Raw genomic sequence first — 21,584 nt, 5'->3', positions numbered from 1 at the left:
TCCAACAATAGGTGAGTGGTTGAGCAAGTTGTGGTCTATATACACAATGGAATACTACTCAGCTGTAAAAAATGGTGACTTCACCGTTTTCAGCTGATCTTGGATGGACCTTGAAAAATTCATGTTAAGTGAAATAAGTCAGAAACAGAAGGATGAATATGGGATGATCTCACTCTCAGGCAGAAGTTGAAAAACAAGATGAGGAAAAAAAAAAAGTAGAACCTGAAATGGAATTGGCGTATCGCACCAAAGTAAAAGACTCTGGGGTGGGGGTGGATGGGGAGAATACAGGTCCAAGGAGGATGACAGAGGACCTAGTGGGGGTTGTATTGTTATATGGGAAACTGGGGAATGTTATGCATGTACAAACTATTGTATTTACTGTTGAATGTAAAACATTAATTCTCCAATAAAGAAATAAAAAAAAAATAGCAAAACAACATTGTGATTCTGTATAAGAAAGTAGAATCTTGGTATGAACATAGTTCAATTTGTTCTTTCTTATACATTTCTTTTAAAGATCTCTATTAATAATAAGAGAGAACCAGACGTCACTCTGGTAGATGTGCTGCACCGTCACCCACTCCAGTAGAAGTATTATTACAACTCAGAATAATGTACTAACATAATCTGACTGAAAGGAGTAATGAATCTTTTATGGGAAAGGTAAAATACAGCTGCATTTATAGTTTGCTACTGCTTCCTCAGACTGGCAAATGATGTGTAAGAGTAAAACAATGTTTTACTTGATAGGATAGAAAAATTAAAAGAGGATAAGGAGTTAGGGAGACACCTGCAGCCCTGTTTCACCTCATGAAGTTTTCCCCCCTGCAGGTGGGGACCAGGGGCTTGAACCCAGGTCTTTGTGCACAGTAATGTGTGCACTCAAGTGCACCACTGGTCCCTACTTGAAGATTTCCTGAAATGAATCCATGCCTCTCCCACCCCACCTTTGATAGGACAGAGAGGAAAAGGAGATAGGAAAAAAGATAGGGCTGGGGAGACAGCATGATGGTTACACAGAAAGACTCATGCCGAGGCTCTAAGGTCCTGTTGGAAGAAACTTAAGAGTAAAGCTGCAGGTGTCTTGTCTTTCTCTTCCTCTCAATTTCTGTCCTATGCAACAAAAACAGAAAGAAAAAAGAAATAGTCACCAGGAATGTGGGGCACTGAGCCCCAGTGATAATGCTGGCAGCAATTAAAGGAAGAAAGAAACTATAAAACTACCTAAAAAGGAAAAAAAAAAAAAAACCTTACAAACTACAATTAATGAAAATCTGAATATGACCTAGATTTAAGATGTAGTTATTACACACCAGCCTGAAATTAAATTTTAATATTCCCCTTTTGTTGCCCTTGTTTATTGTTGTATTTATTATTGTTACTGATGTCATCATTATTGGATAGGACAGACAGAAATGGAGAAAGGAGAAGACTGAGGGAGAGAGAGAGACAGACACCTGCAGACCTGCTTCATTCACCACCTGTGAAGTGACTCCCCTGCAGGTGGGGAACCAGGGGCTTGAACCAGGATCATTCAGTATCATTACATGGGTCCTTGGCACTTCACTACCACCCGACTCTTTTTGTTTCCTTTTCTTACCAGAGCACTGCTCAGCTCTGGTTTATGGTGGTGTGGAGGATTGAACCTGGGACTTCGGAGTCCCAGGCATGAGTCTCTTGCAGAACCACTATGCTTTCTACTCCCAACCCCCATCATGACTTTCAACCCACCTCTGGAATTTTTGAGCAAAGGAAGGAAAACTATGTGCTTAATTTAAATATAATAGCCTTTCTTTTTAAACAAAACAAAACAAAACAAAAAGCATATTCTCTTATCCACAGCACTGCTCAGCTCTGGTTTATGATGGTGCCACAAATTAAACCGAGAACCTCTGAGCCTCAGGCACTTAATTCCAACTCTTTTCTTCAAGAGTCAAGCAAATTTTTATTAACCAAAATATATTTTCTATAAAATATTATGTCAAAATACCTAGTAAGTAAATAACGAAAATAGCACCAAATACATTTGTAAAATTTCATCCTAGTTTCTGTGCATCGTGTTTCACCAAAAAAATGGCACTAAACTTGCTTTAAAAGCATATGACTGCAGAAAGTTTCTAGAAACTATTGACCAAAAAACTGGGCAGGATTTTCAAACTTCAGATAGCTAAAGCAATACAGTCTGTCTTCTGAAAATCGATTTGAGTGGCTCAGGTTACGCTGTGGCCTCTTCCCACAGTGTGTGTGATGTGGTAAGATCCATGCCTGAAGTGATGTAGCACTTCCCCAGGCTTAGGCTGCCTTCAGCGAAATGTCTTCTACTCCCGGAGAGACCAGCTATATCAAGATGGCTCATCAGCTAAATCATGTTGGTCAAAATACCTAATTAAAAAAAAAGTTAATGTATGCATAAATATATTAATTGCAGGATTACTTTTAATTACATTGTAATAGCAAAAGACTTCAAAAAAGCCAAAATTCATTGAGGACTTAGTATACTAGCATACATCTACATGGTGGAAAACAACAACAAAAAAATTTAAAGGCTTTATTTATTAATGAGAAAGGAGAAGAGAATCAGACATCACTCTGGTACATGTGCTGCCAGGGATAGAACTCAGGACCTCGTGCTTGAGAATCCAGTCGTTTACCCACTGCATCACCTCCCGGACCAAAAAACTATGAAATTTTAATAAGGAAAAGAGCGTATTTGGGAAGATAGCATAGTGATTATATAAGACAACTTTTACTAATGAGGTCCAGCACCACCAAAAGCCAAAGTTGAGCAGTGGTCAGGAAAAAAAAAGGTTCTATCAGCAAGCTATTTCCAGACCCCTTCTCTAAACTTTCTACTATTATCATTATATCTCTCTTATTATTATTAGTTTAATGAAAGAGATACAAGGGGAAGGAGAGATAAGAAACCAGAGCACTGCTCAGTTCTGATTTATGGTGGAGCTGGGAATTGAGCCTGGGACCAGCTTCAGGCTGGAAAGGCTCTTGCAGAACCATGACGCGTCTGTCTCCTCAGTCCTCTAGACTTCCTAAGCAGACGTGACATTACTGGAGAATCTCTGGTGCTAAGGTGTCTTTGTTTTTTTCTACCCAAACAAATTCTAATAGAAGTGGTAAAGCCCCAGCAATGTGTGTGTTTGGGGGGGGGGGGGGAAGAGACTAAAAACAAAACAAAAACCTGTGGTCCAGGAGATAGCACAGTAGATAAAGCACTGAACTCTCAAGCTTGAGGTCCCGAGTTCAATCTCCCACAGCACATGTACCAGAGTGATGTCTGGTTCTTTCTCTCTTCCTATCTTTCTCATTAATTATTTTCCCTTCTGTTGCCCTTGTTTTTTATTATTGTTGTAGCTATTGTTGTTATTCATGTTGCCGTCGCTGGATAGGACAGAGGAATGGAGAGAGGAGGGGAAGACAGAGAGGGAGAGAGAAACATAGACACCTGCAGACCTGCTTCACCACCTGTGAAGTGACTCCCCTGCAGGTGAGGAGCCGGGGACTCCAACCGGTGTTAATGCCAGTCCTTGCGCTTTTGCACCAAGTGTGCTTAACCTGCTGCGCTACTACCTGACTCTCAATAAATAAAATCTTAAGGGGTTGGGTGGTAGTGCAGCAGGTTAAGTGCACATGGTGCCAAGTGCAAGGACCAGCGTAAGGATCCCACTTAGAGCCCGCAGTTCCCCACCTGCAGGGGAGTCGCTTCAAGGATGGTGAAGCAGGTCTGCAGGTGTCTATCTTTCTCTCCCACTGTCTCCCCCCTTCCTCTCTTGATTTCTCTCTGTCCTATCCAACAATGACGACATCAATAACAACAACAATAATAAAGCAAGGGCAACAAAAAATTATTTAAAAATTATTAATAAAATTATAATAAAAATTATTATAAAATCTTTAAACACACAAGCACACACACACTGCCCCGACCAAAAAAACCCCAAAAAGCAATATAATTATAATTTGACTATAATTCTTGAGAGAACTGGAAGATAAATATTCACATCACTTGAAAATGCCCAGTACTGACAAGAAAATGGGCTCTCTGACTTTATTGAGAACACAGAATGATATGACATTTCTGGGATGCAAAATGGCAAATAGGAGTTTTGAAAATGCACGTCTAGGGGCTGGGTGGGCTTGCCCCCAGTATAGTGCGCATTAGGTTACAATATGCAGCGCCCATGCTCAAGGGGCTGGTCCCCACCTGCCAGGAGGAAGCTTCATGAGTGAAGCAGGGCTGCAGGTGTTTCTATTTCTCTCTCACGGTCTCTATCCAAAAAATAACGAAAAGAGAATACACGTCCTTTCATTTGTTTCTAGGGATTTGTCTTTAGAAAACAGTGCAACTATTATGTATAAGATCTTCATTTCAACATTATAGAGAAAAACTAGGAACAAACGAGGAAATGAGATGTACACAACATTATGTCTTCTGACACCTCAACTTTCTTTGCTGTAAGGTGAAAATGATACTCCCTACATCACTAACACTACTTAGAAGCCAGGAAGTCGAGGGCTACTTCTTACCTGCTAACCAAGCAGATTAATAAATTCAAAGCAGGAACCCTCTCATCATCTTTGCTATCCTAACAGGAGAAAAGAAAAAGACAGAAAAGTTAAGTGTAGTCTGCTTTCTATTATCTTGAGGATAAATTTCCTTTTGTCAATATATAAAACATGAAACACTAAGTGATAGACTTGCCTGCAAATAAATTTTTAAAAAATTAAAAAGAAGGAAAAACAGGGAGAAGATTAAGTGAGGGGTCAGGCAGTGGTGCACCTGGTTGAGTGTACATCTTACAGTGCCTAAGGATCGGTTCAAGCCCCCAGTCCCCAACTGAAGGGGGGGAAAAAGCTTCACAAGCAGGGAAGCAGTGCTGTGGGTGTGTCTCTGTCTTTGTCTCCCCCACACCTCGCAAAGTCTCTGTCTCTATCAAAAGATAAAAAATGTAGGCTGAGCAAGTTGTGGTATATATACACAATGGAATACTACTCAGCTGTAAAAAATGGTGACTTCACCGTTTTCAGCCGATCTTGGATGGACCTTGAAAAAATCATGTTGAGTGAAATAAGTCAGAAACAGAAGGATGAATATGGGATGATCTCACTCTCAGGCAGAAGTTGAAAAACAAGATTAGAAAAGAAAACACAAGTCGAACCTGAAATGGAATTGGAGTATTACACCAAAGTAAAAGACACTGGGGTGGGTGGGTGGGTGGGGAGAATACAGGTCCATGAAAAATGATGAATGAAATAGTGGGGGTTGTATTGTTAAATGGGAATCTGGGGAATGTTATGCATGTAAAAAAAAAAAAAAAAGGAAGAAGTAGAAACGCAAAGCAGAAATTGACTGAGTTTGGAGTATGGCACCAAAGTAAGAAAGCAGAAGTACACTAGAGTTTGCAGTGAGTACCTCCCTAATACTTCCTCTCCACTTTTCCAAGCTTTGGGTCCATGATTGCTCAACAATTTGTTTGGCTTTGTATGTTAACTCTCTTTTCAGTCACCAGGTTCCAGGTGTCATCAGGATGCTGGCCAGGCTTCCCTGGACTGAAGACCCCACCAATGTGTCCTGGAGCTCCGCTTCCCCAGAGACCCACCCTACTAGGGAAAGAGAGAGGCAGACTGGGAGTATGGACCGACCAGTCAACGCCCATGTTCAGTGGGGAAGCAATTACAGAAGCCAGACCTTCTACCTTCTGCAACCCACAATGACCCTGGGTCCATGCTCCCAGAGGGATAGAGAATGGGAAAGCTATTGGGGGAGGGGGTGGGATATGGAGATTGGGTGGTGGGAATTGTGTGGAGTTGTACCCCTCCTACCCTATGGTTTTGTTAATTAATCCTTTCTTAAATTAAAAAAAAAAAAAGATAAAAAATGTAAACAAACATTAAAAAATTAAGTAATGGGCAGGGGTAAATAGCATAATGGTTATGCAAAACAGACTCCCATGCCTAAGGCTCCAAAGTCCCAGGTTCAATCTCCCACACCACCATAAACCAGAGTTGAGCAGTGCTCTGGTAAAATATATATATGTATGTAAGTGGGTTGTAGAGATAGCACCATCACTAGTGCAACAGCCTGAGTCTCTGAGGTCCCAGGTTCAAACCCACAGCACTACCACGAGCCAGAGCTGAACAGTACTCTGGTTAAAAAAAAAAAAAAAAAAAATTGGGGAAGTCAGATGGTAGCGCAGTGGATTAAGTGCACGTGGCACAAAGCATTAATGGAGCGGCGTAAGGATCCTGGTTCGAGCCCTGACTCCCCACCTTCAGGAGAGTCGCTTCACAGGCGGTGAAGCAGGTCTGCAGGTGTCTTATCTTTCTCCCCCCCCCATCTTCCCCATCTCTCTCCATTTCTCTCTGTCCTATCCAATGACATCAATAACAACAATAATAACTACAATAAAACAACAAAAGCAAGAAAAGGGAATAAAATAAATAACTATCAAAAAAAGAAAAAGAAAAATGGAGAAAAAAATAAAGCAAGTAAAATAGTAAGTTGCAACTTACCACTAACTGCCTTACTTCAGAGCACCTTCTCGCAAGTTGCCGAATCAGTGAATGTGCCTCAGGTAATAAAGGCTTTTCAAGACAAGCCAATAAAGCATAAAGCCATCTTCCCTACACAGAATTTTAACAAGTAGTAAGTACACAGATAACACACCGTAAGTTCAACTTCTTTCTACAAATGTCTTGAGTCATATATGATCATCTTCTGTGAGAAAATATATCATCAAACATTTGACTGTACTGTTTGGATACACATGACAAAACAGCCAGATGATAAAACGGCCAAATGATACCTTTTCTACCTTCTACCTGTAGACAGAAAGAATATTAGATATTTCAAAATATTCTCGCCTCTGAAGAGCTGTGTATCAGTTATTCTGACTATCACCACAGTTCTAATATCGAATTAGAAGCCTGCATTAAGATGTACAGTGGCTTCAAACAGCAGCCTCCTGTGTCTGTAGCCAATTGCTTGTCCAGGTTGCCCTAAAGGACCCTGCTCTTCACACTGGATATTCATTTTCTTTATGTGAGGTCAAATAAATAGCGTTCTGGGAGGTGGCACAGTGGATACAGTGCTGGTTTCTCAATCACGAGGCCCTTAGTTCAATCCCCATTAGCACATGTACCAGCGTGAAGTCCGGTTCTCCCTCGCTCTCTTTTGATCTGTCTCATTAATAAATAAGTAAAAGCTAAAATTAATAAAATAAAATCAACTTGTGCGTTCATCGAGGTGGACCAAAATCCGGCCCCAGTAAATAAAATTTAAAAAGTTAAAAAAAATGTAGTTAAGTCATGGGCCATGGAGACAGTATAGCACAGTGGATATGTAAAGACTTTGAAGACTGAGGCTCTAAGGGTCCAGGTTCAATCCCTTGCACCACCATAAAGCAGAGCTAAACTATGCTCTGGTAAGTAAGAGAGAGGGATAGAGAGAGAGAGAGAGCCTACCCCAAGTTCAATTCCTCTCATCACCTCATGTCAGACCCAAGAAGTACTCTGGTCTTCCTTTTTCCTCCTAAGGTCCTTCATAATAAATACATAAAAATACTAATTTTTAACATTGTGACAATGAGGTAAAGCATATGCTCACTAAGCTATGGAAGAGACTTCTTAGTTACTTAGCTGAATGGTAGGCATGGAACACATACTATACCACAAAGCTGGCTACCTGTCTCTCCCAGATAAGCTTTTAAAGGAGTGTAGAGATCATATCTCAAGTTCTGACAGGAAGAGTTGGAGCCTCAAACATACTCTTTTGCAAATATACTCAACTGTGAAAAGTATGTTCTTCTGAATAACAAGTCAAACTTCAAAATATAATAGAATTTCATACGAGGGGGATTAAATTTATATAATTAAAAAAAAAAATTTATCTAATTTTGAAGGTGAAAAACAGAGAGAGGGAGAGAGAACCAGAGCATCACTCTGGCACGTGCTGCTGGGGACTGAACTCCCTCCCTTCTTTCCTTTCAATTCTATTCATTTACTAAAGAGATGGGAATAGAGAGAGAGAGAGAATCAAAGCATCACTTTGGTACATGACTTCATGCTTTAAAAAATTTTTTTTTGAATTTATTTATTTATTCATGAGAAAGATAGGAGGAGAGAAAGAACCAGACATCACTCTGGTACATGTGCTGCCAGGGATCGAACTCAGGACCTCATGGTTGAGAATCCAATGCTTTATCTACTATACCACCTCCTGGACCATAGGACTTCATGCTTGATCCACAGTGCCACCTCCTGGGATCACTGCCTATTTCTATATTTAAAAATGAGTATAGGGAGTTGGGCGGTAGTGCAGCAGATTAAGCGCAGGTGGTGTAAAGCGGAAGGACTGGCATAAGGATCCTGGTTTGAGCCCCCGGCTCCCCACCTGCAGGGGAGTCGCTTCACAGGTGGTGAAGCAGGTCTGCAGGTGTCTGTCTTTCTCTCCCCGTCTTCCCTTCTCTCTCCATTTCTCTCTGTCCTGTCCAACAACCACATCAATAACAACAATAACTACAACAACAACAAAAAAAAAACCACAAGGGTAACAAAAGGGAATAAATAAATATTAACAGACAAACAAACAAAAAAAGAGTATAGGGGCTGGGTGGTGGTGCACCACCTGGTTGAGCGCACATTTTACAATATGCAAGGACCTAGGTTCAAGTCCCTGGTCCCTACTTGAAGGAGGAAAGCTTCACGAGTGGCGAAGCATTGCTGCAGGTATCTCTCTGTCTCTCTATCCCACCTCCTCCCTCTTGATTTCTGACTGTCTCTATTCAATAAATAAATAAAGATAATTTTTAAAAATCTTTTTTTTTTAAAATTTTTATTAAAAAAGAGCATAGCGGGAGTCGGGCTGTAGCGCAGCGGGTTAAGCGCAGGTGGCGCAAAGCACAGGGACCGGCATAAGGATCCCGGTTTGAACCCCGGCTCCCCACCTGCAGGGGAGTGGCTTCACAGGTGGTGAAGCAGGTCTGCAGGTGTCTGTCTTTCTCTCCTCCTCTCTGTCTTCCCCCCCCTCTCCATTTCTCTCTGTCCTATCCAACAACGACGACAACAACAAAAATAATAACTACAACAATAAAACAACAAGGGCAACAAAAGGGAATAAATAAATAAAAAAAAAAAAAAAAAAAAAGAGCATAGCTCATGTGGCTGGGCAAGAGCTTACTAGCCGAGCACTGCACTTGCATGTGCTGAGGTTCCAGGTTTGATCCTCAGTGCTGCATGAGGTGGAGTGCTGCTCTGCTTTCTCTGTCTCATCTGTGATACAGAAAATAAATGTGAAGAGAGGAATATAGCCAGATTGCGTGGGCATGGGTCCTAGCTGGCATGGGTCCTAGCTGGCAGTTATGACCTGTAAGACTTTAATAGTTCACTGAATCTATGTCTCCTAATCTACAAAATGAAAATAATAAGTTCACAGATTACACCAGGATTTAAAAAGTTATCTAGAGAACACTTAAAATGCCAAACACTGTCTATTATTATTATTGCTACTTCTTATTTTTTAAAAAAGATTTTATTTACTTTCCCTTTTGTTGCCCTTGTTGTTTTATTGTTGTAGTTATTATTGTTGTCGTTGTTGGACAGGACAGAGAGAAATGGAGAGAGGAGGGGAAGACAGGGGGAGAGGAAGGCAGACACCTGCAGACCTGCTTCACCGATGTGAAGTGATTCCCCTGAAGGTGGGGAACCGGGAGCTTAAACCGGAATCCTTAGGCCGGTCCTTGCACTTCACATCATGTGCACTTAACCCACTGCGCTACCGCCCGACTCCCTGATTTTTTTTATACCAGGAGGCCTGCCCAGTAAGAAAAGCTCTCCTTTTTTTTGTTTTTAATTATCTTTATTTATTTATTGGATAGAGATAGCCAGAAATCAAGAGGGTAGAGGACGATATATATATCACCCTCTCTCTCTCTCTCTTTACAATATATATATATATATATATATATATATATATATATATATGTATATATATATATATAGAGAGAGAGAGAGAGAGAGGGAGAGAGGGAGAGATGGAGAGAGAGAGGCGGAGAGTGTGTTACCTGCAGCATTGCTTCACCACTCGCAAAGCTTTCCCCCTGCAGGCGGGGACAGGGGACTTGAACCTGGGTCCTTGTGCATTAACATGTGCACTCTATCAGTGCATCACCACCCGGACCCTGATTTTTTTTTTTTTTTAAATTAGAGCGCCACTGTTCAGCTCTGGCTTATGGTGGTACAGGGGATTAAACCTGGGACTTTGGAGCCTCAGGCATGAGAGTCTGTTTGCACAACCATTATGCTATAACACCCTCTGCCCCTACTTGTGATTTTCTTTATTGCACGAGATTTCAAGACAATTTTAATCCCTGGCATCACATGTGCATAGTGATGCTCTGATTTTCACTCTTCTCTCCTCTCATTAATAAATAAAATCATTTAAATAAATAATAATAATAATAATAATAATAATAATAATAATAATAAATGGCTTTGCAGTCTGGCTACCAGCTTGTGACCTGTCTGTCAGCTGTTGGTCTACATGGAGCTGAGCAGTCTGCCTCAGGGTACAGACTCTTTCACTGACATTTCCCCTTGTCTCAAAGCGAGATTTTCTCAATTGAAGAAGTATGTTGATTTACAGTCTAGTACAGACTTCTGCAAACGAGTAGAGCTTGCAATGTACAATGAATATACATTTATATAAGATAAGCCAATACACAGAGGTTTCTGTTACACAGAGTGAGCATGCGCAAAATTACACTATGTAAATAGCAAACCACAAATGCAGCACACTACCAGCTCTGCAGTAAAGTCTCTTTCTCCAAACCAATTACTCAGATATTCCAAGACACTAGTTACCGTCGCCTGAAAAGTGGGGTGGAGAGAGCAGATAGAAGAACTCGATTAGATAAAACAGACAGACAAAACCAGTGACATCTTCAACATGAATTTCATTGAGTTTAGTTGAAATGATCCCATCACTTAGACTTACACAGAAAACTATAACTAGTAATTTGTTAAGATAGTTCATTCATTGAGGTTGCTTTGAGACCAATTTTCTTTTCTTTTCTTTTTTAAATTTTATCTATTAATGAGAATGATATGAGGAAAGAGAGAAAGAACCAGTCATCACACTAGTACAGGTGCTGCCAGGGACTGAACTTGAGACCTCCTGCTTGAGAGTCCACTGCTTTATCCACCAAGTCAAAATATTGATACTTTGTTGTAAGTGCTGAAGATCTGTTTGTAATCACTAAAAAAAATTTCACTTGAACGGAGGTAGACAGCATAATGGTTATGCAAAGAGACTCTCCTGCCTGAGGTTCCAAAGTCCCAGGTTCAATCCCCTGCATTACCATAAGCCAGAGCTGAGCAGTGTTCTGTTAAAAAAAAAAAAAAATTCTACTTGCTCTTAAAAGAGTCTCTGTGGGGGTTGGGCGGTACGTAGCGCAGCGGGTTAAGCGCACACGGCACCTAGTGTAAGGATCCCTGCTTGAGCCTCCGGCTCCCCACCTGCAGGGGAGTCGCTTCACAGACGGTGAAGCAGGTCTGCAGATGTCTCTCTTTCTCTCCCCCTCTCTGTCTTCCCCTCCTCTCTCCATTTCTCTCTGACCAGGGGCTTGAACCTGGGTCCTTGTGCACTGTAATGTGTGCACTTAACCAGGTGCACCACCACCTGGCCCTGTATATATAGATTTAAAGAGCAGTTCTTGGAGCCAGAGGAATAATTTATAGGATAGAGCAGCTGCTTTGCCACACACATGGTCCAGGTTTGAGCCTTGACACACCTTATAAGGAGTGCTGTGACCGCACCAGAGAAACTCAGGTGCAGTGATGTCTCTGCTTCTGTTTGTCTCTATCAGAATGAAAAGTAGCGTAGAGCAGTGAAATGCCCACTTGTGAGGCTCTGGATGGACACACAGGAAGGAGGGGGGGTCAGTCCTGGAGGTTGGAAGATAGTACAATCACTTGAGAGGGTACCTCACCATGCCAGGAGGTGAGGTACCCTCATGCAGGAGGTCCTGGCTTCAAGCCCCAGCCCCACATGGGAGAACCATGAACAGACTGGGGAAGCTCACTTTATGGTGGAGTGGGGCTGTGGCTTCTCTTCTCATTCTTCGTCTCCCCCTTCTCTAAAATAAACAATGAAACACTGGCCTCAGAGATACCACTCAGTGAAAATACTGCACATGGCCATGCATAAGGCCCCAGCCACATTAGGGGAAAAAAAAAAAAAAAAAAGAAAACTGGAATTGAAACACAGCACACCACAAAGCTAGCTAAAAATACACCTGCAAGTTACTCAACCTCTAAGTTTGCTATTAGTCATAAAAAAAAATAGGATGAGTCAAGATTCAACAAAAATTTAGTGGAGACAGCATAATGGTTATACAAATGACTCTCATGTCTGAGGCTTAAAGGTCCCAGGTTCAATTCCCTGCACCATTATAATAAACCAGAGCTGAGCAGTGCTCTGATGTTTCTCTGTATCTTTCTCTCTTTAAAATAAGATACATTAAGAAAAACAACCTGTTATTGTTTAGGTTAAGATCTTGCATATATAATCAGTAAATCAACTCTATGTGTGTTCATACCCATTACAGATGCACATGTCCTTATCATTTACATTACTGTACCTGATTCATTCGGCTAACAATACTAAGCAAAGGGGGAAAGCCAATCTGAAAGAAAAAAGAGAAAGTTACAAAGTGGCTCTATGAGGCAAGGCTTCATTTTTATTCATACCAAGTTCAATCCCCCATACCACCATCAGCCAGAGCTGAGGACTACTCTGGTTTAAAAGGGAGGGAAGGAGAGAGAGTGTGTGTGTGAGAGAGAATGATAGAAAGAGAGGTAGCGATAGAAAGAAAACTCCCTCATTGTTCATTATCTCAAAATCTTTTAAAATATTTATTAATTCCCTTTTGTTGCCCTTGTTGTTTTATTGTTGTAGTTATTATTGCTGTTGTTATTGATGTCGTCATTGCTGGATAGGACAGAGAGAAATGGAGAGAGGAGGGGAAGACAGAGAGGGGGAGAGAAAGAGAGACACCTGCAGACCTGCTTCACCGCTTGTGAAGCGACTTCCCTGCAATTGGGGGGGGGGGGGCTCGAACCGGGATCCTTATGCCAGTCCTTGTGCATTGCACCACCTGCGCTTAACCTGCTGTGCTACCACCCGACTCCCTATTTCAACATCTTTAACTAAAACTAACATTTTCAGGAATTAAGAGGACCCGCCCCCCCCCCCACCACCTAATATGATTTATGGAAAAGCACTCTTTGGAATTTACTGCTGGGAGCTCTCTTTGTGAAAGTAGCACTGACTTATGGGAAACTTTAAAAAATTTGATTTTATTTGGTAAAGCAGAGAGAAATTGGGAAGGGGCGTTAGAGGGAGAAAGATACTTGTAGCAGTGCTTCCCCTGACAGGTGGGGGCTGGGGCTTGAATGGGGTCCACGCATATGCGTTCAACCAGGTGTGCCACCACTTGGCCCCAAAAACTTATGCTTTAAAATCATAAAAAAATATATATATATAAATCAGTTGTACAAAAACAAGTTGCAGACTGGATTGATGTGGACTGCAGTCTGCTGACTAGGCCAAATGACAAAGTAAAATCAGAACACACTTTGTTTTATTTATATACATATAACCTACTTGAATATAATCTATTCCAGGATTTTCACTTGTAGCTGGTCCGACATCCCCTTCAGCACACAGCCTTTCGCCCAGACAAAATTTTTTCCAGCCTTCTTCATCTTCAGGTTTGGGCTAAAAGAAACAGAACAAAACAAAACATAAGGTAGGTGTGTGTCTGTGCGCTGAGGCAATAGCTCAGGCTATAAGGCCCCGTGTGTTTCAGATGCCCCACAGGACATGGATTCAATCCCTGAGACCCCCTTATGGCAGGTAGTAAATATGGACTATTTTCAAAGAGGACCACATTATACAAAGTAAAAAGAAAATTTTACATACCATAGACACATTGCTATCCAACTGTTGTGATTTCCAGTGAGTTCTATTTCTGTTCACACTCTAAAGAAAGAGGAGACAGCATGATGGTTCTGTAAAAAAGACTTTTACTCCTGAGGCTCTGGGGTCCAGGTTCAAACCCTAGCAAAAAAAACCAGAGCTAAACAGTACATTGGTGTATCTATCTCTCATTAAAGTAAAGTAAATAAAATACTTGAAAAAGTTAGAAACTCCCCCAACTCTTCATCTGCACTATTCCAGCCTTTAGGTTCATGATTGGTCCACAATTTGTTTGGCTTTGTATGTTAACTCTTTCTTTTACCACCAGGTTACAGATGCTACCATGATGTCAACCAGACTTCCCTGGACAGACAACCCCACCAATGTGTCCTGGAGCTCAGATTCCCCAGAACCCCACCCTACTAAGGAAAGAGAGAGACAGGCTGGGAGTATGGATGGACCTGCCAACGCCCATGTTCAGCGGGGAAGCAATTACAGAAGCCAGACCTTCCACCTTCTGCATCCCACAATGACCCTGGGTCCATACTCCTAGAGGGTTAAAGAATAGGAAGCTATCATGGGAGGGGATGGGATATGGAGTTCTGGTGGTGAGAATTGTGTGAAGTTGTACCCCTCTTATCCTATGGTTTAGTCTGTGTTTCCTTTTTATAAATAAAAAATTAAATTAAAAATTTATGCATTAAAAAAAGTTAGAAACTGATCTTCAGCAAACAGTTTACTGAAAATAAAGCAACCATTGAATAACTATGAACAATCTTAAAATATAGAAACTACATTTCCGACTGTAATGATTCCAAACAACAGACAGACTGACTACTACTCGGTTCTGGCATATGTTGTGCTAGGGTTCAAACACAGGCATTGCAAGTCCTGTGTTTACTTCAGAGCTGCCTCCCTGACACTACTTATTATTATTATTATTAACTCATTATTCCAACTGAAATTTAAAGGCAGAAATAAATCTTGAAGATGGAAGGATGGAAGAAGGTCTTTAATTATTAAAAGCAACAACTATCAGATGATAAACCATTTGGACTATGCAAAAAATGAAGAAAGTCCTGTGGCTTCTGATGAACAGAGCGGCTTGCAATAATATGATGTGAAGGTCTTTAATTATTAAAGTACACTTACTGTGGCCCAGTGGATAAAGCACTGGACTCTCAGGCATGAAGTCCCAAATTCAATCCTTAGCATCACATGTTAAGGTTCTGATGTTAAGGTTTCTCCCTCTCTCCCTCTCTCTCTCTCTCTCTCAGAAATTAATCTTAGAGTGGCCGGGTGGTGAAGCACCTGGTTGAGCGCACATGTTACAATGTACAAGGACACAGGTTCTGCCGGGCTAGTGGGAGGGTGTTTCTCCCCGGGCACGTGCTCTCTGGGTTGGAGAGCTCAACTGGAGCCAACCTGGGCGCAGCGCCGCAGGAGAGACCAGGAACTCATGGCAGAGCAGGAACACAATGTGTGTTTATTGATGACAACACCTTTTATATATTTAGAACCGGAAGTGGCAAGTCGGAAAAGGAAATGGCTGGGAAAGGGGGTGGAGAAAAGGAAAGAGCCGGAAGGTAGAAAGCTTCCATAGCAACGGTTGCTAGGGTTTTAACTGGAGGGATTAATGTGCCCTGCAGGCAGGGCGGGTCTCCAGGTAGAAAGAAGATAGATCAAAGCTGGGGATCTTTCAGGCAAAACAATGATTAAGTAAACAGACCACAGTACCAGCAATGGAGGATGGAGCAGGGGGGCTGCCCTAAAGGTTCCAGCCTCCATGCTCACCTGCAGGGGGGAAGCAGGGCTGCAGGTGTCTCTCTGACTCGCCCCCTATCATGCCCTTCTCACTTGATTTCTGGCTGTCTCTATCCAATAAATAAAGATGGAAAGATAAAAACAAACGAAAGCTTAGTAAGGGAGGAAGGAAGGGAGGGAAGGAGAACACTCACCTGTCGAACAGCTGAAAACTGTGCCACTTGCTGCTGCTGCCACTGAAGTGTGGGGGAGTACCCCGCAGGAGCAGGCTGGCACCCTGAAAGCTGCAGACAAGTGCAGATATGTCAGAATCAAAGTGAATGTTATGGGAGCTCATGCCCTTGTAGAAAAGGAGAAACAAGTGAGGAAGCAAAGAGTATCTGAGTGAGACTATACAGGAGGACCACTAAAATAGCTCGCTTGAATAGTGTGGTGCTTTGCCATGAGTGTGATCCAGGTTTGAGCCCAGGTCTCACTGCATTCAAAGCTTTGGTGCTATGGTTTCTTTCACTCTCTGTGTCTCTCTCTAAAAAAAAATAAAAAATACTGGTCTAGGTGTTGGCACAATGGATAAAGCATTGGACTCTCAAGCATGCGGTCCTAAGTTCAATCCCCAGCAGCACATGTACCAGAGCGATGCCTGGTTCTTTCTCTTTCCTCCTATCTTTCTCACTAATAAATAAATAAAATCTGGGAGTCCGGTGGTAGTGCAGCGGGTTAAGCGCAGGTAGTGCAGGTAGCACAAAGCGTAAGGACCAGCATAAGGATCCTGGTTCGAGCCCCAGCTCCCCGCCTGCAGGGGAGTCACTTCACAGGTGGTGAAGCAGGTCTGCAGGTGTCTGTCTTTCTCTCCCCCTCCCTGTCTCCCCTCCTCTCTCCATTTCTCTGTTCTATCCAACAACAACAACATCAATAGCAACAATAACTATAACAATAAAACAAGGGCAACAAAAAGGGAATATAAATAAATAAATAAAATCATAAGAAAAAGAATGAGCTACTTAAAAAAATACTGTAGGCGTTTATGTTACTACCTATGATACTAGGAAAAGAACTTACGCGGTCGCTTTAATAAGAACAATATGAGTGGCCTCTAGTGGGAAGTTTCTCTTTTTAAAAATTTTTTTAATTATCTTTATTTATTTATTGGATAGAGACAGTCAGAAATCGAGAGGGGAAGGGGAGTTAAGAGAGGGTGAAAGGCAGAGACATCTGCAACACTGCTTCAACTCTCGTGAAGCTTTCCCCCTGCAGGTGAGGACTGGGGGCTTGAACCTAGTTCCTTGTGCACTGTAACATTTGCGCTCAACCAGGTGTGCCACCACCCGGCCCATCTCTCTTTTTTATTGCCACCAGGGTAATCAATGAGGCAAGCTTGGTGCTGGTACTACAAATCTACTGCTCCTGGTAGCCTTTTTCTCGCGACTCTCTCTTTTTCCTTCTTCTTTCTTTTTGTTTGCTATGACAAAGAAAAACTGAAAGGGAAGAGGATATAGGGGTGAAAGATGCCTGTAGACCTGTTTCATTGTAGGCAGGCTCTACACTGGTACACTGTAATGTATGTGTACACTGGTCAGTGTACACTGTAATGTATATGCTCAACTGGCTGCACTACTACCCAGGGCCCCTGTAGTTGGAACTTTCTAAGAAATTCTAAATTATCTGAACACTGGAGGTATAATCTATTCATACATTTTCAAAGTAGCATAATAGTTTGAGGCAGTGGAGAGATATTCAGAACAAAGTACCCTAGTATGAGCAAAATGTACTTCAATAACGATTCTCTAGAGTGTTCTGCTTTACAAAACAAGACATATTTCACAATTATTGGACGATGCCTTATAAAACTTAGTGTTGTTACTTTTAAAAAGCCGATACATAAGACAGCATTGTCTATTAACAAAACAATTGTGTCTGAATTAAAATTCCTTGGTTATAAACATCAGATTAAGGAATCACTTAGATTATAAAAGGCAAAGGTCTTATCAGTTTTAAAACTGCTGCTCAGGAGTCCGGCGGTGGCGCAGCGGGTTAAGCGCACGTGGCGCAAAACACAAGGACCGGCATAAGCATCTGGGTTCGAGCCCCTGGCTCCCCACCTGCAGGGGAGTCGCTTCACAGGTGGTAAAGCAGGTCTGCGGGTGTCTGTCTTTCTCTCCCCCTCTCTGTCTTTCCCTCCTCTCTCCATTTCTCTCTGTCCTACCTAACAATGATGACATCAATAACAACAGAAATAAAACAAGGGCAACAAAAGGGAATAAATAAATATTAAAACACAAAAAAACCCTGCTGCTCTCCTTTGACCTTAGGTTAAATATCATCTCCTAGAGACTTTCTGTGACCACTCCATGAAAAGTAATTTTCCTTGCTATTTATTGGTTACTATATAAGTTAACTTTAGTCCAAGGAATAGTCACAAGGTAGAAAAGTCAGTTATATTACCAAATATGTTTGCTTGTTTACTGTCTGCCTTAGGAGAATATAAGTTGTACAGTGTAGGGACCTTTTCTGACTCATTCTGTTCTATTTCCATAGCCCAGAACAATCTAGTTGCTTAATTAGATTAGGTGATGAATAAATGAATGAATGAAAATGTTTACAATGTACAAGTAGCTAGGAAGTATAAGATAACTCAGTTTCTAGAATTAAGAAAAAATTGTTTTGTTTTTTGGTTTTTTTAATATTTATTTATTTTCCCTTGTTTTTTTTTTATTGTTGTAGTTATTGTTATTGATGTCATTGTTGTTGGATAGGACAGAGAGAAATGGAGAGAGGAGGGGAAGACAGAGAGGGGGAGAGAAAGACAGACACCTGCAGACCTGCTTCACCGCCTGTGAAGCGACTCCCCTGCAGGTGGGGAGCCGGGGGCTCGAACCGGGATCCTGACGCCGGTCCCTGCGCTTTGCGCCATGTGCGCTTACCCCGCTGCGCTACCGCCTGACTCCCTATTATACTTTATTTTAATGAGAGTCAGAGAGAGAGAGAGAAAGACAGCAGCACCTGGACTTCCTTCAATACAGTGGGTGCCCGCTGAAGCCTGGCTAGAGCACACGGCAAAGCGATACACTACCCTAGTGGGCTATTTGCCGGCCCTGTCAGATCTTCCCCAACCATAAGTACTACTGTCAAGTACTATCGGAAGGGACTTGGTCTTTTCATTTGTGGAAGTAAAAATCCCCTGATGGGTCCTGGAACATGATGGCAGAGGAGGACCTAGGGGAGTTCAGAGTGTTATGTGGAAAACTGAGAAATGTTACACGCGTAACAACTACTGTATTTTACTGTCCACTGTGAAACCATTAACCCACTCCAATTAAGAAAAAACAAACAAACAAACTGATGGATAATGAAACTCACAGAGATATTTACACTTTGCTTCCTTTTCAACTTCTTTGGGTCAATCTGAGCTACCACAACATCTGGACATTGAGCTGCTTCGATCCTACAAGTGAGTAATGGATACAAAACCATGTAGTTACCATTGTGCTTTGATCACGGGCAGGTCAGCGGCTACAGCTCATTGTACCGTCAGGGGCCAGGGGCGGGCTGAGAACACCAGTCGTGCAAACAGACTCTCCTGCCTGAGGCTCCCAGCCTCCACACCCCGCGCCCTGCACCACCATAAGCCACAGCCCATCAGTGTGTGTTCTGGTGACATCAAAACCAGTAACACTATAAAATCAGAAAGAAAAAAAAAAATCTTTAATTGCGATTGAGGAGCTGAGTGGTGGCGCACCTGGTTGAGTGCACGTGTCACTATGCACAAGGCCCTGGGTTCGAGCCCCAGTCACCACCTGCAGGGGAAAAGCTTTGCAAGCAGAGCTGCAGGTGTCTCTCTGCCCCTCTTCCTCTAGATCTCCCCCTTCCCTCTTGATTTCTGCCAGTCTCTATCCACTGAATCAAGACAGTAATAAACAACTGAAGCAGACGGTTTTGGAAGTATCTGGCGGTGGCGCACACATCACAGTGCGCACGGACCCGGGTTCAAGCCCCTGGCCCCCACCTGCAGGGGAAATACTTCACAAGGTGTCTCTCTGCCTACTTCTCAATTTCTATCCAATAATAAATCAAAATATTTTTAAAAGTAAAAAAAAAAAGTGTCTGGCAAGCACATCTTGGCCCTGAACCTGGACGCGGGCAAGTGCACAGACTCTGCCCACGTGCAGCTGTGCGCGGGGAACCGCCGGGCTGTCCGCCACCGCCGCGGCCGAGGCACTCACTGCACGCGTCTCAGATACTCCTGAGGCGTCCTCGGGGGGACGGAGGGGTCGAACCCTTCGGTCAGATCGCAGGGCTCCACCGGCAACAACCGCGGCATCAACTCCTCCACCGCAGACTCCGCGGGCACCCACGCCATGGTGTTCCACCCAGACAGGCCGCTCAGCGCATGCGCCAAATCTAGGTCACAGCGCAGGCGCACAAGAACTTCTGCCGCTGCGGAGTTGAGCGGGAGACGGCGGTGACACTCGCGCGCATGCGCGAACCTGCTCGTTGTCCCAACATTAAGGCTCCGGTGGTACAACTATAGTTCCTGGTAAAAACTGGTTCTGCAGTTTCTGATTGATACTTTCCTTCTGTTCTCTCTCTCTCTCCCTCCCTCTCCTCTCCTCCCCCTCTCTCCCCCCTCTCCTTTGTTTATTTATGAGAAAGATAAGAGGAGAGAGAAAGAACCAGACATCACTCTGACACATCGAACTGGGGACCTCATGCTTGAGAGTCCAAAGCTTTACCACTGCGCCACCTCCCGGACCACAAATTAAATTATTATTATTATTTTTTAAACCAGAGCGCTGTTGAGTTCTGGCTTATGGTGGTGTAGGGGCTTGAACCTGGGACTTTGGAGCCTCAGGTATAAGAGTCTGTTTGCATAAACCTTATGCTAGCTACGTTCTACTCCTTCTATTCTCTTCTAAAGCAAAGGTAGAGACTAAGGTTTATCAGAGTTCTGCTCAATATAAGTTCTGCTTGTACAATTGGCTTTTTAAAAAATTGCCATCAGGGTTACTTATTACTCGGTTATATAGGGCTTGCTGCCTCCAGGATGAATACACTGTTTCTGGACATATATATATATATATATATATATATATATATATATATATATATATTTGTTGGGTAGAGATAGCTAGGAATTGAGAAGGATGGGGGTGATAGGGAGGGAGAGAGACAGACACCTGCAGCACTGCTTCACAACTTGCAAAGCTTTCCTCCTGAAGCTGGGGACTGGGGGCTCGAACCTGGGTCCTTGCGCATTGTAACATGTGCACTCAACCAGGTGCGCCACCACCCACCCCTCCTTTTTAATTTATATATTTCCTTTTTTCTTTTCTTTTTCACTGGAACACCGCTCAGCTCTGGTTTATGGTGGTGCTAGGTGTTGAACCAGGGACCTATGGTGCCTCAGGGATGAACTTTTATCTTTTTGATAGAGATCAATTGGGAGGGAAAGGGTGATAGAGAGAAAGACAGATACCTGCAGCCCTGCTTCACTGCTCATGGGGTTCTCCCCCTGCTTGTGGGAACCAAGGCCTTGAACTTAGGTCTTTGCGCACGGTGACATGTGCTCTATCAGGTATGCCGGTGCCTGGCCCTCTGTCCTTTTTATGGTCTTAGAGACAGGCAAAGAGGGATAGAGAGATGGAGTGGGAGAGAGGTGGGAGAGCGGCTGGGCAGTGCTGCACCTGGTTGAATGCACACTACAGGGGTGTGTCTCTCTCTTCCTACCTCTCCTTTCCCTCTCTACTTCTTTCTGTCTTAATAAGATAAATAGCATATTTGAGAGAGAGATAGACACCACAGCACTGGAGCTGTATTTAATGCAGTGATA

At 42.7% G+C, this 21,584-nt stretch overlaps 1 protein-coding gene across 2 annotated transcripts; it reads right to left on the bottom strand.

The window, feature by feature from the left end:
* Positions 1-1,806: 1,806 nt before the first annotated feature.
* GEMIN2 (gem nuclear organelle associated protein 2) lies at positions 1,807-20,152 on the bottom strand. 2 transcript variants are annotated; one of them, XM_007521717.3, is made up of 10 exons: positions 19,978-20,151; positions 19,115-19,199; positions 15,952-16,041; positions 13,997-14,056; positions 13,679-13,792; positions 12,654-12,698; positions 10,813-10,881; positions 6,529-6,639; positions 4,543-4,601; positions 1,807-2,385 (listed from the first exon to the last, which is right to left on the bottom strand). In XM_007521717.3, the coding sequence occupies exons 1-10, from the start codon at positions 20,112-20,114 to the stop codon at positions 2,346-2,348; spliced, it is 810 nt and encodes a 269-aa protein (XP_007521779.1). In that variant the 5' UTR covers positions 20,115-20,151; the 3' UTR covers positions 1,807-2,345. The 2 variants fall into 2 exon arrangements, with proteins under 2 accessions (XP_007521779.1, XP_060031464.1); XM_060175481.1 differs by lacking the exon at positions 10,813-10,881 and having other exon boundaries at positions 19,978-20,152.
* Between the last annotated feature and the right edge of the window lie 1,432 nt (positions 20,153-21,584).

This window comes from Erinaceus europaeus, chromosome 16, assembly GCF_950295315.1.
Source record: "Erinaceus europaeus chromosome 16, mEriEur2.1, whole genome shotgun sequence".
Classification (NCBI taxonomy): domain Eukaryota; kingdom Metazoa; phylum Chordata; class Mammalia; order Eulipotyphla; family Erinaceidae; genus Erinaceus; species Erinaceus europaeus.
Note: the sequence above shows the minus strand (reverse complement) of the source record. Positions and strands in the feature narration are given on the sequence as shown.